We start from the raw sequence: 20,651 nt of genomic DNA, 5'->3' as shown, positions 1-20,651 counted from the left end.
AGTTTAAGTTACTTCGGTCTACTCTCTTGTGTTCGCACCTGGGTTCACCACACGCACCACCGCACGGTCTGTCTCCTCAGATCGTGACAGTACGACACAACCAGTATGGACCCAGCAACACAGAGAAGAGAGATTATTCAGACAGTGGAAGCGCTATGCTGTAAGTGGATGCAGCGTTCCGGGGAGGAGGATACGGAGGAGTTACTCCACCCATTGCGGGTGAGCGTCACTGTGTTTCCCTGGTTATGGGAGGCGTTACCCCCCCTGATTTCTGATTACCTCCGCACCATCCTCCAAACCCCGTCCTCAGCAGCAGCCGCTGTGTCACCACCGTCCCGCTGTCACGCAACTTCCCCATCGCCGTTTCCACAGTCTTGGGGCTCCGAGGCGATTAGGGTTGGCTCACTGAGCTGCCTCCATCAATTCCATCATGCACAAGCTGCTCACCCTCACCATTCCGTTCGGACTTCGCTTCTCCAGCCTCATTTCTGGTGAGGATGTGGTCGGAGGATGAGGAGCCAGCCGTCACAGCTATCAATGTCGCATTAACAGCCGCTGCTAGGAAAAAGTGGCGCCCTCGTCGCCGACGCACGTCGGCACAGCCAGAGTCCGGAGTATCGTCAGAGCAGTTGCCTGGGCTGGAACCGCTGGCCGAAGCTGTCTCTGAGTCCGTGTCTGCAGTGTTTTGTGGCTCTGAGGAAATGTCCCCAGAGATCACTGTTCGGGACGTCGCTGAACGGGAGCAGGTGGTTCTCGCGGAGCTGGAGGAGAAGCTCTGACATGCTCATAGTCGGGGGCTGACCCGTACAGCGACCTTGAGTGTTTTGCAAGGCGCTTTTAAATAAAATGTATTATTATTGTATTCTAATGCACTATGTGGCCATGTGACTAGAAAAGCGCTATATAAACGGTAGATAATTTCCTAATTTCCTTCGGGATTAATAAAGTATTCTGATTCTGATAATATAAATGGTAGATGTAGGTCACAAGTTGCCTTAACCTGCAACCTGTGCAAGCTAAAATCTGATTCTGCTCTTCCCCCCTCCTCCCTCACCCTCTGTTTAGCCGAACTAAATTCATGGTTCTTTTCTAATTTTCTCAAACTCAATAGTAATAAATCCGAGCTTCTCTTGGTAGGTACTAAATCAACATTATCCAGAACCAACAGTTTCTCTGTTACTATCAATAACTTACTATTATCGTTTCTTCCTCTGTGAAAAGCTTGGGTGCTATCCTTGACAGTACTCTATCTTTCAATTCACACATTAATAATGTTACTCGGTCTGCATATTTTCAATTGCACAACATTAATCGTCTCCGTCCTTTTCTCACCCCACATGCCGCTGCCATTCTTGTCCATAGCCTTGTTACTTCCTGGATTGATTATTGTAATTCACTTCTTTTTGGTCTTACTCAAAAATCCATCCACAAGCTCCAACGCATCCAGAACTCTGCTGCCCGCATTATCACCAGGACCCCTTCTGTCCACCACATCACCTGCAGCAGCTTCATTGGCTCCCAGTCAAATATCGCATCAATTTCAAAATATTCTTGTACACATTTAAGGCTATTCATCATCTCTCTCCTCCATATCTCTCTGATCTGGTTCAGATCACCACCCCATCTCGATGTCTTAGATCAGGAGTCCCCAATCCCAGTCCACAAGGGCCGGTGTCCCTGCAGGTTTTAGATCTCACCCTGGGTCAACACACCTGAATCACATGATTAGTTCATTACCAGGTCTCTGGAGAACTTCAGGACATGTTGAGGAGGTCATTTATCCATCTGAATCAGCTGTGATGGATCAAGGACACATCTAAAAACAGCAACTACAACTAAACAAAGTAATTGAAATCAGGGCCAATCACTTTGAAAATAAACTCTGGGTTTACTAACTCTGAGATCTGCAACAAGTTTCCTGTTCCTGATGAGCTTATCAGAGTAAGTTCAAAACAATATAACAAGGAGCAAAGGTTCAAAAAACTGTTCCAGGGGACTACTCGGCCACAGGGAGAGACTCTGAGGTTCTGAAGCCAGCAGCAGCGACGGTGGAGCTCAGGGGGCTGCCCGCGTGGACAGCAATGGAGATGGTGGAAGTCAGGGGGCTGGCTGCGTGACCACCGTTTGCAGCTTGGCTGAAGGCTGGTGGCGGAGGAATCCTGGTGCGGACGAAGCAGGACCAGACGGCATAGAGACCTTTGGCTGGAACAAACCAGGCTCGGGCTCAGGCAGAACAGAGACCTCTTTTTTTTTTTTTAATTCCCACTAAACTCATCAAGGTCTGATGTTCTTTCAGATTGATTTTGAGGTGGATGTTGTCAACCATTTAAAAAATGACATTTCTGGTTCCCACTACTTGGTATTAACTAATGCTGACAATTGGCATATCAATTTGTCAAGCACTCTCATCAGGACTGTGAAGTTTGGGAGAGATTGGACAAGGTGTCTTTGACTTACAGTGGTTTGCAAAAGTATTCGGCCCCCTTGAACTTTCCCACATTTTCTCACATTACAGCCACAAACATGAATCAATGTTATTGGAATTCCACGTGAAAGACCAACACAAAGTGGTGCACACGTGAGAAGTGGAACAAAATCATACATGACTCCAATCATTTTTTACAAATAAATAACTGCAAAGTGGGGTGTGCGTAATTATTCAGCCCCCATTGGTCTGAGTGCAGTCAGTCACTCATAGACGTTGCCTAATGAGTGCTAATGACTAAATAGAGTGCACCTGTGTGTAATCTAACGTCAGTACAAATACAGCTGCTCTGTGACGGCCTCAGAGGTTGTCTAAGCGAATACTGGGAGCAACAACACCATGAAGTCCAAAGAACACAGCAGACAGGTCAGGGATAAAGTTATTGAGAAATTTAAAGCAGGCTTAGGCTACAAAAAGATTTCCCAAGCCTTGAACATCCACGGAGCACTGTTCAAGCCATCATTCAGAAATGGAAGGAGTATGGCACAACTGTAAACCTACCAAGACAAGGCCGTCCACCTAAACTCACAGGCCGAACAAGGAGAGCGCTGATCAGAAATGCAGCCAAGAGGCCCATGGTGACTCTGGACGAGCTGCAGAGATCTACAGCTCAGGTGGGGGAATCTGTCCATAGGACAACTATTAGTTGTGCACTGCACAAAGTTGGCCTTTATGGAAGAGTGGCAAGAAGAAAGCCATTGTTAACAGAAAACCATGGAGCCAAATACAGGGCAATCTTGGAAGAAAGATTGCAAAAGTCTAAAAAAGACTTGAGACTGGGGCGGAGGTTCACCTTCCAGCAGGATAATGACCCTAAACATAAAGCCAGAGCAACAATGGAATGGTTTAAAACAAAACATATCCATGTGTTAGAATGGCCCAGTCAAAGTCCAGATCTAAATCCAATCCAGAATCTGTGGCAAGATCTGAAAACTGCTGTTCACAAACGCTGCCCATCTAATCTGACTGAGCTGGAGCTGTTTCAAAGAAGAATGGGCAAAGATTTCAGTCTGTAGATGTGCAAAGCTGGTAGAGACAGACCCTAAAAGACTGGCAGCTGTAACTGCAGCAAAAGGTGGTTCTACAAAGTGTTGACTCAGGGGGCTGAATAATTACACACACCCCACTTTGCAGTTATTTATTTGTAAAACATGTTTGGAATCATGAATGATTTTCGTTCCACTTCTCACGTGTGCACCACTTTGTGTTGGTCTTTCACGTGGAATTCCAATAAAATTGATTCATGTTTGTGGCTGTAATGTGACAAAATGTGGAAAAGTTCAAGGGGCCGAATACTTTTGCAAGCCACTATGTAGAAATTTCCTGCTTCATGGTGAAAAATCTAAATTCACTATGTTGCCAGGTTCACACCGTTTGGTGAAAACTCACAGTTTTGAAGATAAAGTAAGAACAACTCCTTCAGGATTCAGAAATTTAAGGTTGCTCGGATCAGCCACCTTGAAACTATACCTCAAAGTGTAAAATATGTAATTCCGTTTTCCTGCTAGGTCACACTGTGTGTAAATATTCCAACCGAAATGTGTTCTGGGGCGGAACATTATCACAATTGAGAAAATCCGTAGGAGGAGTTTGCAAAAGTATAACATCTGGTAAATGGTCAAATCTGCACCAAAATGTCATTTTCAATTCAAAACATCTGCCTTCCTCACTGATTTATGGCATCATTCAAAGATCTGTACATCTTGGGAAGTTATAGGCGTGTGCCAAACTTTATACATGTATGCGAAACACAGCATTCAGACTCATCTTTTGCAGTTGCTTGCCCAGCTCCAGTCATTGTTAACAGGAGCTTGATACGCCCACAAAACATAGAGTATCTGCAGCTTCGTATGGGACCGAAATAAGCACAGAGTGACAATAGCGGACTAGCTAACTGTGACCACAAGGATATTAATTGACAGGTGATGAGCTTCATGACAGCATTGTCTGAGATGAAAGGAGGGAGATCACTTTACTTTGGCCCTGCTTGTCCTGACAGAAGCAAGGAAACTGACTGAGAGAATTATTGTCCACAAAGTCAGAGTTAGAAATATTGAGATTATAAGACTAATTTGAGTCTTTCAAATAAATAACATCATTTACATGGAATAGACTGTCTTACCCATCATTCTTCTAACAGCTCAATTAACTCATATCTGTGAAAAAGGACCTTCTGCAGATCAAAATTTTTTATAAAAGATTAAAAATGATTGATTGATTCAACACAATTAATATTCATCAATAATGAAAATTTTGTATGTTTAACTGCTTAAAGAATTTGAGGTGTGTGACCTCTGTAGAGCTGGTTTCAATACTAAGTAAATCCAGAGTCAAGCTGTGAACATTAATTAGTCTTTAATTTAATGCTAATTCTTTTAGCCTGACCAAAACTAATTAAAAACGATTCTGTGAGTTCTAGTTTGTTTATTATTTTTTGATTCAATAAGATGTGAAACAACTATAAGTCTCTAAGTCATTGCACAGCTCCTTGCTGTAGCTGCAGTGCTGCCTGACTGCACTGACATCACTACCTTAAAATAACTCAGTGAACACCATGAAACATGTACAACATGGCAACAGTATCTTTTGAAAAATGAAAACGAATTAACACAAAGACATTATTTTTTCATCAATAGCAAACTGCACTTTTATTCATGTCACGTTCATGGTACATAACTATGTGCTGGTCTGTTAGGATGACAAGGCCACTCTGACTGCGTGCTTCACTGACGCAACATTGCAAATAGAGCAGAGTAAATATGAATAACTTAATAGGAAGCAAGCTCAAAACAGCCAGGCTTTCTTTGCCTCGGCGATACTGTCAACCCTAAAAGCCCATTCACAGAGAACAGGTATTACAATGATGCTTGGCAACTTTCTTTGTTAACCCATGCTCTCCGCTTCAGACTCTGTGCATGCTCACATAAATGTGTCATTTAGCACATCATTTGACTCCTTTTCCACATAAAATGGGTGTGTCATACTGCAGCCACAGACATGAGAGGAACAGGTGATAGAGATAGAATATGATAAATAAAACAATAAAAAGCAACACTGGTGCTGCAAGTAAGAAATAACTTGGTCTTGGTTATGTCTTTTCAGCATAACTTGATGATGTAGCCATCTTTAAAAAGGAAATCAACTTTGTGTCATTGAAAACTCTGACTTTAAACTGAGTGTAAATAAAAACAGAGTGCAATGATTTGATAAACTAATAAACTCATACTTTATTCACCATAGAAATAGAAATCATATCAAATGTTTACTGTTTGAATTTGAGGGCAGCAGCACATCTCTGAAAACAGTCGGGACAGAGCCATGTTTTCCAAGCAACATCCACCAAAAAAAGTTGGATCACAGGTTTGTCATCAAATATATATTTTATTACAGTGTCTGCTATCATGAATTAGTTGAGTTTATCATTAGATGATAAATTAGAATTTATCATTATCGTTAAATGAAGCTTGAATCCTAATTTTATTTTAAATTCATTATTTGATTTAAATAAGTATTAATTATTTAGCTGTAACCTGAAAGGGACAAAACGTCAGTGACAGAAAGTGAAAAAATCTGGAGAAACAGTTTAGATGCAGTTACAGATGGACCTCTGACATTAGTTACCCAGATAGCAACACTTTCCCTCAACTCTGTTTTTTATTAAATAAAAAAACTGTTTCCTACTGCTCATTTCATTTTTTCTACAATTCCAGTAATCATAATAATAAAGAAATAAAAAATAATGAGAAATAATGAAAAATTCCATAATTTCTGCCATTATTGGTTAAAAATGTTTACGTATATAATGTTCCCATTGTACGTGTTACACACTGAAGGACGACAGGGTTCATTCAGGTGCACATGAAGATTTATTGCGCTGAAACACAGCAAAACAATTCAGTGTTACTGGCGGCTTCCATTGTAATAACTGGCCTGCGTTACTTTTGTGGCATTACGTGTAATGGCCACGTATTAATCAGCCCTTAACACACAGAGAAAATGACCAGTAACAATAGACAACATAACATGTACTGGCTGGTCTATCTCCTATAACTTTAACTGAAACCAGCTAATAGTTTCCTTTCACCTTACTGATGGGACAACACGGTTACAGAGATTAATGCAGGAGGCTAACATGACTTAGCTAACGCACAAATGTTACTAGCCTTACCCACAGATAACGTGAAACAACTCCCTTATTTGCTCACATTAAACACCATATAAACAAGAATTACACTCCAAACATGTTAAATAAGCATCAACTTTACATAAATGTATGTAGTTCTCGTATATTGCTCTCACCTGAAACACAGCAAAACAATTCAGTGTTACTGGCGGCTTCCATTGTAATAACTGGCCTGCGTTACTTTTGTGAAGGATTATTTTGCCAGTTACCCGTTTGGCTGAGCCGCCACTGCCACCTACTGGCGGAACTAAATATCGCCCTAACATCACATCAGGTGGGAGCAAATGAGCTTTTCGCTCTGTGTTATGATGCAAACTATTGTCACAACAAATAGCAAAAAATGATGATGGGGGGTGGGCACGAACACATAAGGAACACATCTGAGACTTGTTCTTAATGCGCAAAATACTCAGGGCGCCACATACGCATTTATAATTATATTTAATATTAGCTTTCAATGGTAGATAATGGCTTCCTGACAACCACAGGAAAAGGTGAATATATTACAAATGTCTCAACTTTCAGAGATTTTGGATACTTCAGTACAGTTTTGGATCTGGATATGATCCGGTCTGAATCTGTATCTTGCTGTGCAAGTGGCCAACGACACAGTTTGCTGATTACAGAGCCTATAGATCAACCTTCACACTTTACACATCTTCAACCTACACAAAGCAAAGTAATGTCACTTGGTGTTCGCTCGCTCTGCGGTAGAGTATCACTTCCTGTTCCTGCTCAAACACAGTGGTGTTTCTGAGTAGCTTATTTGCTTAGCAATTTAATTAACAACTTTTAAATACATTCTTCTTTCATAGTATAATCTTCACGTACTTCATCCGAAGCACACTTTCTGTGTACTCACTACCTAATTTATAGCCAAAGTATTCACTCACTGTCTCTGTACTGTTTCGCTAGCTTAGCTTATCTCGTAGCCGACTCGTTAGCACCATGGCTACACCTGTCCCTCCTGCACTTTCTTGCTCATTGTGTCAGATGCTTAGTTACTCCTCGGCCTCCTTTAGCAGTAATGATATCTGTAACAAATGTAGCATATTTACAGCGCTGGAGGCCAGGATTACTGAATTGGAGACTCGGCTTCGCACCCTTCGTTCACCCGTAGCTAGCCAGGCCCCTGTAGCTGGTGCAGCCGAAGATAGCGTAGGCCTCGCTAGCTGTTCCCCGGCAGACCCCAAACTCTGGTAATTGGTGATTCTGTTCTCAGACATGTGAAGCTAGAGACACCGGCAACCATAGTCAATTGTCTTCCAGGGGCCAGAGCAGGCGACATTGAAGGAAATTTAAAACTGCTGGCTAAGGGTAAACGTAAATTCAGTAAGATCATAATTCACGTCGGCAGTAATGACACCCGGTTACGCCAATCGGAGGTCACTAAAATCAATATTGAATCGGTGTGCAACTTTGCCAAAACAATGTCGGACTCTGTAGTTTTCTCTGGTCCCCTCCCCAATCAGACCAGGAGTGACATGTTTAGCCGCATGTTCTCCTTAAATTGCTGGCTGTCTGAGTGGTGTCCCAGAAACGATGTGGGCTTCATAGATAATTGGCAAACCTTCTGGAGGAAACCTGGTCTTGTTAGGAGAGACGGCATCCATCCCACTTGGGATGGAGCAGCTCTCATTTCTAGAAATATGGACAAATTTATTAAACCCCCCAAAATATGACTATCCAGAGTTGGGACCAGGAAGCAGAGTTGCAGTCTTACACGCCTCTCTGCAGCTTCTCTCCTCCTGCTACCCCCCCAAAAACCCATCTCCATAGAGACTGTGTCAGCTTCCAAAAAGACAAATAACAAACTAAAAACCAGCAACAAACAACTTAAACATAAACAATTACAAAGAAAGAACAATACAGTATCCACATCTGAACCAAAGAGTAACACAGTGAAATGTGGATTATTAAATATTAGGTCTCTCTCCTCCAAGTCTCTGTTAGTACATGACTTAATAATTGATCAACAAATTGATTTACTCTGCCTTACAGAAACCTGGTTGCAGCAGGATGATTATGTTAGTTTAAATGAATCAACACCCCCGAGTCATTCTAACTACCAGAAATCTTGAAGCACAGGCCGAGGGGGAGGTGTGGCAGCAATTTTTCACACCAGCCTATTAATTAATGAAAGACCAAGACAGACTTTTAATTCATTTGAAAGCCTGATGCTTAGCCTCGTCCACCCCAGCTGTAAAACTCAGAAACCAGTCTTACTTGTTATCATCTATAGTCCACCTGGGCCTTACACAGAGTTTCTGTCTGATTTCTCAGACTTTTTATCTGATTTAGTTCTCAGCTCAGATAAAATAATTATTGTGGGTGATTTTAACATCCATGTAGACGCTAAAAATGACAGCCTCAACATGGCATTTAATCTGTTATTAGACTCAATTGGTTTCTCTCAAAATGTAAAAGAACCCACCCACCACTTTAATCACACTCTAGATCTTGTTTTAACATATGGCATAGAAACTGAACATTTAACAGTGTTTCCTGAAAACCCTCTCCTGTCTGATCATTTCCTGATAACATTTACATTTACAATAATTGATTACACAGCAGTGGAGAGTAGACTTTATCACAGTAGATGTCTTTCTGAAAGCGCTGTAACTAAGTTTAAGAATATAATCCACCCACTGTTATCATCTTCAATGCCCTGTACCAACATAGAGCAGAGCAGCTATCTGAACGCTACCCCAACAGAAGTCGATTATCTTGTTAATAATTTCACCTCCTCACTACGTACGACTCTGGATACTGTAGCTCCTGTGAAAACTAAGGTCTCTAATCAGAAGTACCTGACTCCGTGGTATAATTCTCAAACACATAGCCTAAAGCAGATGACTCGTAAGCTGGAGAGGAAATGGCGTGTCACAAATTTAGAGGATCATCATTTAGCCTGGAGAAATAGTTTGCTGCTTTATAAGAAAGCCCTCCGCAAAGCCAGAACATCTTACTATTCATCACTGATTGAAGAAAATAAGAACAACCCCAGGTTTCTCTTCAGCACTGTAGCCAGGCTGACAAAAAGTCAGAGCTCTTTTGAGCCAATAATCCCTTTAACGTTAACTAGTAATGACTTCATGAACTTCTTCACAAATAAAATTTTAATCATTAGAGAAAAAATTACCAATAATCATCCCACAGATGTAATATTATCTACAGCTACTCTTAGTACCATTTATGTTAAGTTAGACTCTTTTTCTCCAATTGATCTTTCTGAGTTAACTTCAATAATTACTTCCTCCAAGCCATCAACGTGTCTTTTAGACCCCATTCCTACAAAACTGCTCAAAGAAGTCCTGCCATTAATTAATTCTTCGATCTTAAATATGATCAACCTATCTCTAATGATCGGCTATGTACCACAGGCCTTCAAGCTGGCTGTAGTTAAACCTTTACTCAAAAAGCATCTCTAGACCCAGCAGTCTTAGCTAATTATAGGCCAATCTCCAACCTTCCTTTCATATCAAAAATCCTTGAAAGAGTAGTTGTCAAACAGCTAACAGATCATCTGCAGAGGAATGGTTTATTTGAAGAGTTTCAGTCAGGTTTCAGAGCTCATCACAGCACAGAAACAGCTTTAGTGAAGGTTACAAATGATCTTCTTATGGCCTCTGACAGTGGACTCATCTCTGTGCTTGTCCTGCTAGACCTCAGTGCAGCGTTCGATACTGTCGACCATAATATCCTATTAGAGCGATTAGAACATGCTGTAGGTATTACAGGTACTGTGCTGCAGTGGTTTGTATCATATCTATCTAATAGACTCCAGTTTGTTCATGTAAATGGAGAGTCCTCTTCACACACTGAGGTTAATTATGGAGTTCCACAGGGTTCAGTGCTAGGACCAATTCTGTTTACATTATACATGCTTCCCTTAGGCAGCATCATTAGAAGACATAGCATACATTTTCACTGCTTTGCAGATGACACCCAGCTCTATCTGTCCATGAAGCCAGATAACACACACCAATTAGTTAAACTGCAGGAATGTCTTAAAGACATAAAGACCTGGATGGCCGCTAACTTTCTGCTTCTTAATTCAGATAAAACTGAGGTTATTGTACTCGGCCCTGAAAAGCCTAGAAATATGGTATCTAACCAGATTCCTACTCTGGATGGCATTACATTGGCCTCCAGTAACGCTGTGAGGAACCTTGGAGTCATTTTTGACCAGGACATGTCCTTCAATGCACATATTAAACAAATATGTAAGACTGCGTTCTTCCATTTGCGCAACATCTCTAAAATTAGAAATATCCTGTCTCAGAGTGACGCTGAAAAACTAGTTCATGCATTTATTACTTCCAGGCTGGACTACTGTAATTCATTATTATCAGGATGTCCAAAAAACTCACTGAAAAGCCTTCAGCTAATCCAAAATGCTGCAGCAAGAGTCCTGACAGGGACTAGAAAGAGAGAGCATATTTCTCCTGTTTTGGCTTCCCTTCATTGGCTTCCTGTTAAATCCAGAATTCAAAATCCTGCTTCTCACATACAAGGTCTTAAATAATCAGGCCCCATCTTATCGTAATGACCTTGTAGTACCATATCACCCTATTAGAGCACTTCGCTCTTGCTCTGCAGGCCTACTTGTTGTTCCTAGAGTATTTAAAAGCAGAGGTGGGACCAAGTCATTGTTTTGCAAGTCTCAAGTAAGTCTCAAGTCTTTATCCTCAAGTCTCAAGTCAAGTCTCAAGTAATGTCAGGCAAGTCAGAGTCGAGTCTCAAGTCACTGGTGTAAAAGTCCGAGTCAAGTCACAAGTCTGAAACTTTGAATTTCAGGTCCTTTCGAGTCTTTAAAAAAAAAAAACGAAAAAATAATGTTGCAGTTATGCTAAATGTAAATATTAGACCATGTAATTTTAAAATCTGTGTTTTTCTCAACACATGACAAAATAGTGAACTTAGAAAATATACACAAATTGTGAAATTGCCCCTCTTTAAAATGCAGCTCAATTAAACCTAGCTCCAAGAATAATTTTCACCGACAGTTCTGAGATAAGCTGCATGTTATTCTTGGATGCGGTTGTAGGACCAGCTTTAAAATCGCATGACAAAAATATCATACACATTAAAAAAAACTGTATCACCAACGTAGCCTGGACAACATTTGCTAGTTAGATGAAGTCAGCTATCTCATCTTAGCATATTTATATGCATATTTATAATTATACGGTTCTTGGAGTGAGTGCATACACTCATGAAGTTTAGTAACTTCAGGTCACTGCAACAAGCCCAGGTACAGTTTACCGACGGATGGGTACAGGACCTTGAAATGCACCGTGTAGAACGAAAGACCATCGTACGTATCATAAGTTTACCAGTCTCACAAATTGTCGTCATAAATACACATTCGTTAACCGTTTATTAATAGGACCTTTGAGCTCAACGGTAATTAATTAGTAGTGGAAATAATTTCTGGTAGCGTTACAGAAATGTAGCAGTGACAACAATATTGTATGCTGTAATCACCGCGCGGATAGGAGGCGGCTGGCTTGACCGCGGCTCACAAATGACGGCTCACTTTACCGCAGTCTGTAATCGCACTGGGCAATTAGTGATACAAAAAACCTGTTTTATCCTGTGAATAAAAGTATATGTTTTTGTCAATGTACCATAATAACAGAAGCGAAACGCAATATTGTGTCAGGACAATTCACTATTTATGCACAATAAATAAAGGAGCATAGAGCGACAATTTCTGTTCAGCGCCAGACTTGCTTGTAACCTATATCACTAATTATGTTATGAAAATGACGTATTAACTACTAAAAAACACTGACCTTCGTGTAAATGCTTGGAGCAGACTAACCTGTGAGCTGGAGTGTTCTGGGACGTTATATTTGGTCTTTGAATGGCTGCAATCCAGGCCATCCGTCGCGTCTTTGTTACTTCGGAAACATGGCTTGAACAATTTCTCTTTAACGACGTAATCCGATAACAACCGATCTCTTTACCCGTCGGCTTCCCGTGGCTGTCATGCGACCGGCTATTGCAGTTAATAATACAACAGCTTCTTGACATTTTTGTGTTTCTTTTTATCGCTGTGTGACTGATTTTAATTGAAAGCCTGCGTGCGCTAGTACCGCTTGCCACGAGTTCCCAGAATCCTTTGCGGTTCTACCCGTGAATGACGTCACATTTTCAATCTCTATATAATATGCATGTTAAATTTTATATTTGGGGTAAAATATCAAGTCTTTTCAAGTAAACCGGTTCAAGTCCAATTCAAGTCCCAAGTCATTGGTGTAAAAGTCCAAGTCAAGTCACAAGTCTTAGAACATTTTTTCAAGTCAAGTCTAAAGTCATAAAATTAATGACTCGAGTCTGACTCGAGTCCAAGTCATGTGACTCGAGTCCACACCTCTGTTTAAAAGTAGAATGGGAGGCAGAGCCTTCAGTTTTCAGGCCCCTCTTCTGTGGAACCAGCTTCCAGTTTGGATTCGGGAGACAGACACTATCTCTACTTTCAAGATTAGGCTTCAAACTTTCCTTTTTGCTAAAGCATATAGTTAGGGCTGGACCAGGTGACCCTGAATCCTCCCTTAGTTATGCTGCAATAGACATAGGCTGCCGGGGGATTCCCATGATGCATTGAGTTTTTCCTTTCCAGTCACCTTTCTCACTCACTATGTATTAACAGACCTCTCTGCATTGAATCATATCTGTTATTAACCTCTGTCTCTCTTCCACAGCATGTCTTTATCCTGTCTTCCTTCTCTCACCCCAACCGGTCGCAGCAGATGGCCCCGCCCCTCCCTGAGCCTGGTTCTGCCGGAGGTTTCTTCCTGTTAAAAGGGAGTTTTTCCTTCCCACTGTTGCCAAAGTGCTTGCTCATAGGGGGTCATATGATTGTTGGGTTTTTCTCTGTATCTATGAAGCGCCTTGAAGCGACTTATGTTGTGATTTGGCGCTATATAAATAAAATTGAATTGAATTGAATTGAATTGTAAATCGAGGATTTGAGTTTTTGCAAAAATGTAAACTGTTGGGAATAAATATAATATTAATATAATATAATATATTTTATGCCATCCAGAGAGCACATATACATCCAGAGAGTACATTTAACAAACAAGGTCTATAATTCTCTGCTGTGTCTGTCTGTGTGTAGTGAGAGAGTGGAGTTTCTTGCACGTGACTGCATGCCTCAGGATGTTTATGGCTGCTTAAGGCCTGGACTGAATTGTTCACTGTGCCTCACACAGCCTGGTGAGAGATATGAGGAGCAGTGGTACAGAGTGAAAAAGATAAACTAACTGTGTAGTGTTTAATTCGGGGCGCTGCATTTTCTATGATTGAGATTTAATTCCTGGAGGAACAAAAGAAGGTGCATTTCCCCTTGATAGGTCTAGTGACAGCAGGTGGAAAGACCTGGGCAGATTTGTGGACGATTGTAACAGAGCTCGCAATTGGAGAGTCACGGAGTGACACTTAAGTCTGAGTTCAGACCAAGAAAGTATCAGAAACTAATTAATAACTAATTAAAGCCAGGAGCAGTGAATGCAACTCTGCATGCTACGGCACCTGAGGTTCTAATTCCCAAACAATATTGTTTCATGAGGAACTCCTGTGAGTTATCTGTTGATTTTTCTTAACAGTAGGTTGATTTTATCAGTGAGGTTTGGGTTGTTTTCTTCCTCTATGAGAGAGAGAGAGACGGTTTTATGCTTGGACTTGTCTGGAACTGGCCCTAGTATTTGTTATTTTATTATTATTTTATGGTTTACTTTTGTTTTTGCTTTTGTTACAGTGCACTGAGATAAGAAATCTGACAGGTGTGACCCACCGGTGTGCAAAGTGCTTTTCCATGATTATAATGGGCTTTGGAGAAATTCACTTATATGGGACACTGACCACATTAGATGGTAAGTCCTGAGTCTAAAAGGATTGCACCGAGTCAATCCAGTCCAAAATGATAAAGAATTGTTTTCCTTTTAAAAATTATGACATCATCTTGCTGTTGATGGAGACTGGAATAGGTTGGTTGCACGTGAGACTCCACTATCAGCAATATCTGGTATGGATGTGTGTGAATGAATGCGTGTGACTGGACTGTGATGGAGTGACGATGTGGACTAAAGTTTTGACTGACTTGATACTGAGAGACTGCACCTACCGTAGGATTAGTAAATGCTGACAAACAATTCACCCAGCCGGTAAGAAAAGGGAGGATGCTTTGTTTTGTTTTGCAGGAGCAGGAGGATAAGAGGGACCAGAGGGGGAGACTGTAGCTTCACATGAGAGTGTGGAGCTGCAGACTTAACCCTTTGGCTGCCAATTTTGAGTTACTGATGTTTGCATTAGGAAAATTGTGTTTTATCGGCTGTGTTTTGATTACGGAATCACATTATTGTTGGGAATGCCAAATGCTACAGTGGAGAAAACCTTTGATATCACTTATGACTGGAATATGTTACTATTGACCATAGCGGGCCACTGTAAAAAGTCAATTAAATTTTATAGAGGAAAATAGCCAGAACCAAAACAATATTTATGAATAGCAAGGGGGAATGGTAGATTTGTCACATTCAAAATAGAGTTATGTAATAACAAACACTGGTCCACGTGACTGAGGTCTTTTCCTGTTAAAATAGTCAATTATTAAAAGTAGAATGCAACCGACAGGGGCATGTGCTAGGATGTGGTACTGCAAAAAGAACAGAAGCAAAATAAAGAAAAGCCATTGTGTTGAACTTTGTTAAATTCAAATTAAAGTGTGCCATTACACTCAGTGAATCAACATGAAATCAAAATATATGCAAAATTTGTATGAAGCACGTGACTGATAACTGTTTTGTCCTGAGCTTTTGTTTCCCATAGCACCCACGTGGCCACACCATCAGTTTTTCGCCGCCAAAGGAGGGTAATGTCAAATGGTCGAGGGAGGAATATCATCGAAAAGTGGGAAAGGTAAGCCCCGATGGGGTGATAACACCATAAATGTCACCTATGGTCAAACTCCTAAACTGTGACACCAAGCATGAAATTCTCCAAAATTTAGAGACAGAGAGGAGTTCTAGATAAACATAATTTAGCAAACCCCATAGGGATTGATGAGTTGAATCTATAATATTTTGAAATAACATGTGGACCGTGTTGATTATGCTTGCTTCCAATGTGAAGAGATTGGCATTCACCTTTATCTACTAAAACGCTGTCAAACCTAAAATGAGGACGTGGGCCCAGCGAGTGAATCTAACTTTAATGTCACAACTAACGCTAGAACAACCAATGACCTGGAGGATGTTTGGAGATGAGTGTGTTAACACTGAGATTTTCTCACAATATCTACAGAAAGACATTCACAGAACTGACAAACAACATTACAGTTCCTGCATGGTAGACGAGAAATCTAAAGTCCTCATAAAATCTGACACAAACACTGCAAAATCTCCAGTGTTAAATTGACACTAGAAAGTGTCTATATGTGTCCACTCTTTTGAGTGTTAAATTAATACTTTTGACAGTGTTATATTTCTAACAGTAACCTAGTCAATGTTAACGATTAACAATGACTAACACTGAGCAGTGCTGATTTTCTAACCCAACTGCAAATATGACCTGCAAAAAAATGCTAATCATGTCATAATCTCACTATGTGTACATGGAGGTCTTAGTTGAGCCATTAGCATGTTAGCATGCTGTTGGCAAGTTTAAACAATATTTTAGTCCAAAGAAGTTCTGTTTGATTGTCTTGTAATTGATGTGCAGTTTTCTGGGATCTGGACAGTGAATCTGGACAATAAGAAATGTGATGAGTGCAATCAGTCAAAATGATATCTGTATCATCGTTTAATCTGATTGATTAAAAAACGCATTTCGCATTTAGATTACTTCAGACCAACAAATATACTGGTGTTATTTAAACCAAGCTAAGATCACTTAGTCCTGGAGGAGCAAGGAATGTGGAGGAGGCTTTGAAAAAGTGACTCACAGACAGTAAGCGATGTGCATGTCCTGGGCAGGCTTAGCACACGTCTCTGTTAGGAGGAAAAACATGGCTCTAAACATTTAAACCATCTATGTTCTTTCACTGGAATACACTCCTGCATTTGTATAATTCAAACTGAAAAGTCCTTTAGAAACAGAAATCAAAAGCTAATTTGGCCCCATCTTCACGACAGTGTCAACTCGCTCTCTCTTTGCCTTCCAAACCTTTATATTTTTGAGACACTGTCATGATTCCTCTTCTCATCTTTCTTCCTCTGTCTCTCGCTCTCTCTCGCTCTCTCTCTCTCTCAGACAGCATGCTCTCTCATTACGCGCCACTGAACAACCCATCTATTAGACAGCGCATGACTGATAAAATCCTTTGCAGATCCCATAATATGAAAAAATGCACACACAGGCATGCACACACAGCAGCAGTAGAGCTCTGCATAACACTCCACTTGTCTCGGATGACCAACTAGACACTGTGCCATTACATAAGATATTGCAATTTAGCTTTTTTTTTTTTGCCTTTGTGCATGTAAAAACAAAATTTTTCAGGGTGTCAGAGTCAAGTGTTTTTTTAGGAAAGATACAAAACATTCATCTGGATAAGATAACTAATGTTTTCTTATTACTTGGATTTTGCATACTGCTGTTCACATATGTAACATGTACAAGCTAAATCCAGCATTCATGACAGTTTGTCATTTGAGTGTATTAGACTAAGTTAGTGTTGGGGATTAATCAAACTTTGAGGGCATTAGCTTTTGTTTCCTCTCTGTCTCGTTGTTTCTGATTAGCCCCAGCTGTGTTTCCCTCCTGTTTCCTGTCCCTGTGTGTATTTAGTTCTTCTCCTCCGTGTGTTGTTGGCCCATCTGCCTGTCTTCTCTTGTGTTTCCAAGTTTCAGGTTTTCCAGTCTTTGTGTTTTCCTTGATATATCTGGTGTTTAGGTGTTTCTGCTTTTGTTTTGTTAGTTTAGTTTACCTCAGTCTTCCCTTGCCTTTTGTTTATAGTTGTGTGTAGCCCTAAATAAAGGCTTGTTTTTTGTTAATATTCACATCCATCTCTCTCATCTCCACACACAGGTCATCTTTACCTCTGAGAATCTCTTCCCTGTCTAATATGTGTTTCTTAACTTAACCATGTTACTGACCTGCTCCAATTCATCTATTTAGTTGCAGAATTTTCCACAATATTTCTTTTTTAGTATAGCTTATTTTTCCAGCCTCTTTTTGCAACAATCTGTGAATAGACTTAAGTTCACACAGTCAGTTACAGAGTAACAGACTGGGTGAACCTAACAGACTCTGTGATACCAAAACCTAGAGTTTTTCTCTGACCTCCCACCCTCCATCCCTCCCTCCTGCTACACCTGAACCTTTGACTGACACTTGGATTCATTTCCTCATTCATAAAGCCCCCAATTTCAATTACTTTTATATTTTGCGTACTTGACGTGAACATTTTTACAGTCACCAGTGTAAAAGGACTGCAGACAGCAATAACATCACAGATTTATAATCAGCTCTGAATTAAATTTATAGTCCACGCATTGAAATTGTGGACAACAGCACTGCCAGTGCAAACATTTACTGTATGTTACACACTGATCAATGATCAGTCATTTGTCGAAAAAGGTGTGTCACAGTTGGAGCTGGGGGTTGATGTGACTATTTGAGTGAAGACGAGGGTGAAATAACTTTAGAACTCTGACATTGAACTAAATGTGTTTTAAATGATGTTTTAAATGCAGCCTGCAGACAGTCAGTTTCTGAACATTTTATGTTAAAATGTGTTCACAGATTGAGGTTCAGTCACTTAATGTCAAACAACATTCTGAAAGATAACATGTTGGAAATTCAGAGTGTGACTCTTGACATATTTTCCACTGAAAATCACCCAAATCAGTCTCAATGGGTCAACCCAGAAAATATGACAGGCCCTGTAACAGCTCAGTGTCCATACCCACTTGCATCCGGTTTCTGTTTCACGTTAGGGAATGGTAGGCAGAGTACCAAACTACTGTATGAGGCAGAGTCCCTTTTTGAAAACTTAAAAACATATTGTTTAGCCTTTTTAAAAAGTACAAGGAGATTCAGTGCATGCTTAGTTACATTCTTATTGTACTGTATAGTGTGTGATAGTTCTGTTAGTGATATAAAATGGAAATATGCATGTTCAAGATGATATTACATTAGTAAATTTACTTGCTTCATTTTTCAGTGTACTCATATTCAGTAAATAAAATAGCTTGTTTATTATTAATGCATTTAAAGGATTTTTTTCTGCATCTGACATAAACACATGATCTTGCTTAATCAAAGTATGTTTACACACTGATTAACCTATACAGTATACAGTGTACGTGTTGCACGTGCTTTGTGGTAACCTGAACCTGAAAAAAATACAAACAAAAAAACAAACTTACCATTGGCTACGTTGGTGCGTTAAATTGCGAAGATCTGGTCTCATCTTCCCGCTATCCTGCTCCCTCCATATCCATGTAGAAGATCGATGTGCAAACAGTGAGGTGAGTTTGCTGTAATCCAGGTGTAGTTAAGGGTGTTACGATTACTGGAATTTCTCAAGCCGGCTCCTTCAGCTCGGCGGACGCTCCTGGCACAGCGCTGCCCTGCAGCGGCATCGTTCACGTCAAGATTCCATCTGCGAGGCGGAGCAGATCAGAGACAAGATTCATCTGCCTTTACATCTTTTTGTAACCACGAATGTTGGCGGTGAGATATAAGACGATCATGAAAACAGTTGTTTTTAAAAAAAAATGTAATGATTATTTAAATAAATAATGATGAATCTTAAAGCAGCAATGGCACTGGCGGCACATATTATAAAGAGGCACCAATACAGCGTCCTAATGTTTTCTTCTGCCTAAAAACGTGGCGATTACAATGACGGGACTGTACGTGTTTGCGTGCATGTGTGCTCATGCTGTGATTATTCATACACAATTTATTTGTTACCACAGCCGAAGCCTTCCATGCGCAAAAAAAACAAAAACAAAAAACAGATAAGATGTAATATTTGAGGTGGTTATTTGATGAAAAGAAAATACCGGGTTTACCTGCTGTATTATCTTCTCCGCTGAGCTGGGCAGAATCGAGACCCTCCACAATCCAGGTCAGTGAAGATAGCGGTTCGGCTCCATTCGCCTGCAACGATGCGCCGCATGTGACGTGGAGAGCCTAGGCGGGGAAGAGCCGGTGAAAAAACAAAAGTGCAGGCGGAGGAAGACGTTATGGTGTTATCATCCATAAACTCATAATCAACAGCTTCCGATACAGCTATGGTAACGTGGTGGCGGATGGGTGTCAGGTAGCCTTTATTGATATAACAAGAAACTATTGTACACGTACAACAAAACGTGACACCCCCCCCCCCCACCAATATTTAGAACAACGCAGGCACTGCCTCAGCTTCTGTTTTCGTGTTCCTCATAGTTTGCTTTGTTCTTTAGTCTTTCTCTCTGCACTGTCTGCTTGCTTTGGATGATTCCAAGTCTTTTAATTCATCTACACTCTTGGATGTGTTAAAACACTACATAGTGTGTTAAATTTTAACATGTGCTGCATCTGCTCAGGGACAATGCATGTTGTGTCTGTCACGGTCCCTGTGTCTCTCTGGCTGGCCCACGCTGGCTACAGGTTTTGTTGTTGTTCGTTTTGGTTTTCTCTGTCTCTCCTCCTCCTCTCTGCCTGGGTGGAGCTCATTACGGGCTCTCGCTCTTGGCCCACGCACCCGTGTGATGATGTCCACCTGCGGCTGATCGGGCTGATTTCCCCAGCTGCTATTTAAGGCAGTGGCACAGAGCAGCTCACCGCTGGAACGTTAAACTACCTGAGTTCGTGCTCGCGGCTTATTCGAAGAAGTTTTGTCTGTTTTTCCTGTTGTGGAACTAACCGTGAACTTCTTGTCTGTAGATTCTGGACCGAATCACCGGACCTGTCCAAGTGGGGCAGTGTGTGGAGTGTGGGAGCGAGTGCGGCTGAAGAGGAGTGCGTGTGTGCGGAGGA

General features: G+C 40.9%; 1 protein-coding gene across 1 annotated transcript in view; it reads right to left on the bottom strand.

The window, feature by feature from the left end:
• The window catches only part of adgra1a (adhesion G protein-coupled receptor A1a), a 28,361-nt gene extending 8,527 nt beyond the window's left edge, over positions 1–19,834 (bottom strand). The window contains exons 1-2 of the mRNA XM_026177566.2: positions 19,703–19,834; positions 19,052–19,287 (exon numbers count right to left, since the gene is read on the bottom strand). Of these exons, the coding sequence (XP_026033351.1) occupies positions 19,052–19,054 (3 nt within the window). The 5' untranslated portion in view covers positions 19,055–19,287; positions 19,703–19,834. The remainder of the gene's footprint in view (positions 1–19,051; positions 19,288–19,702) is intronic.
• Positions 19,835–20,651: the final 817 nt, after the last annotated feature.

The sequence above is a fragment of the Astatotilapia calliptera genome, chromosome 8 (assembly GCF_964374335.1).
Source record: "Astatotilapia calliptera chromosome 8, fAstCal68.1, whole genome shotgun sequence".
Classification (NCBI taxonomy): Eukaryota; Metazoa; Chordata; class Actinopteri; order Cichliformes; family Cichlidae; genus Astatotilapia; species Astatotilapia calliptera.
Note: the sequence above shows the minus strand (reverse complement) of the source record. Positions and strands in the feature narration are given on the sequence as shown.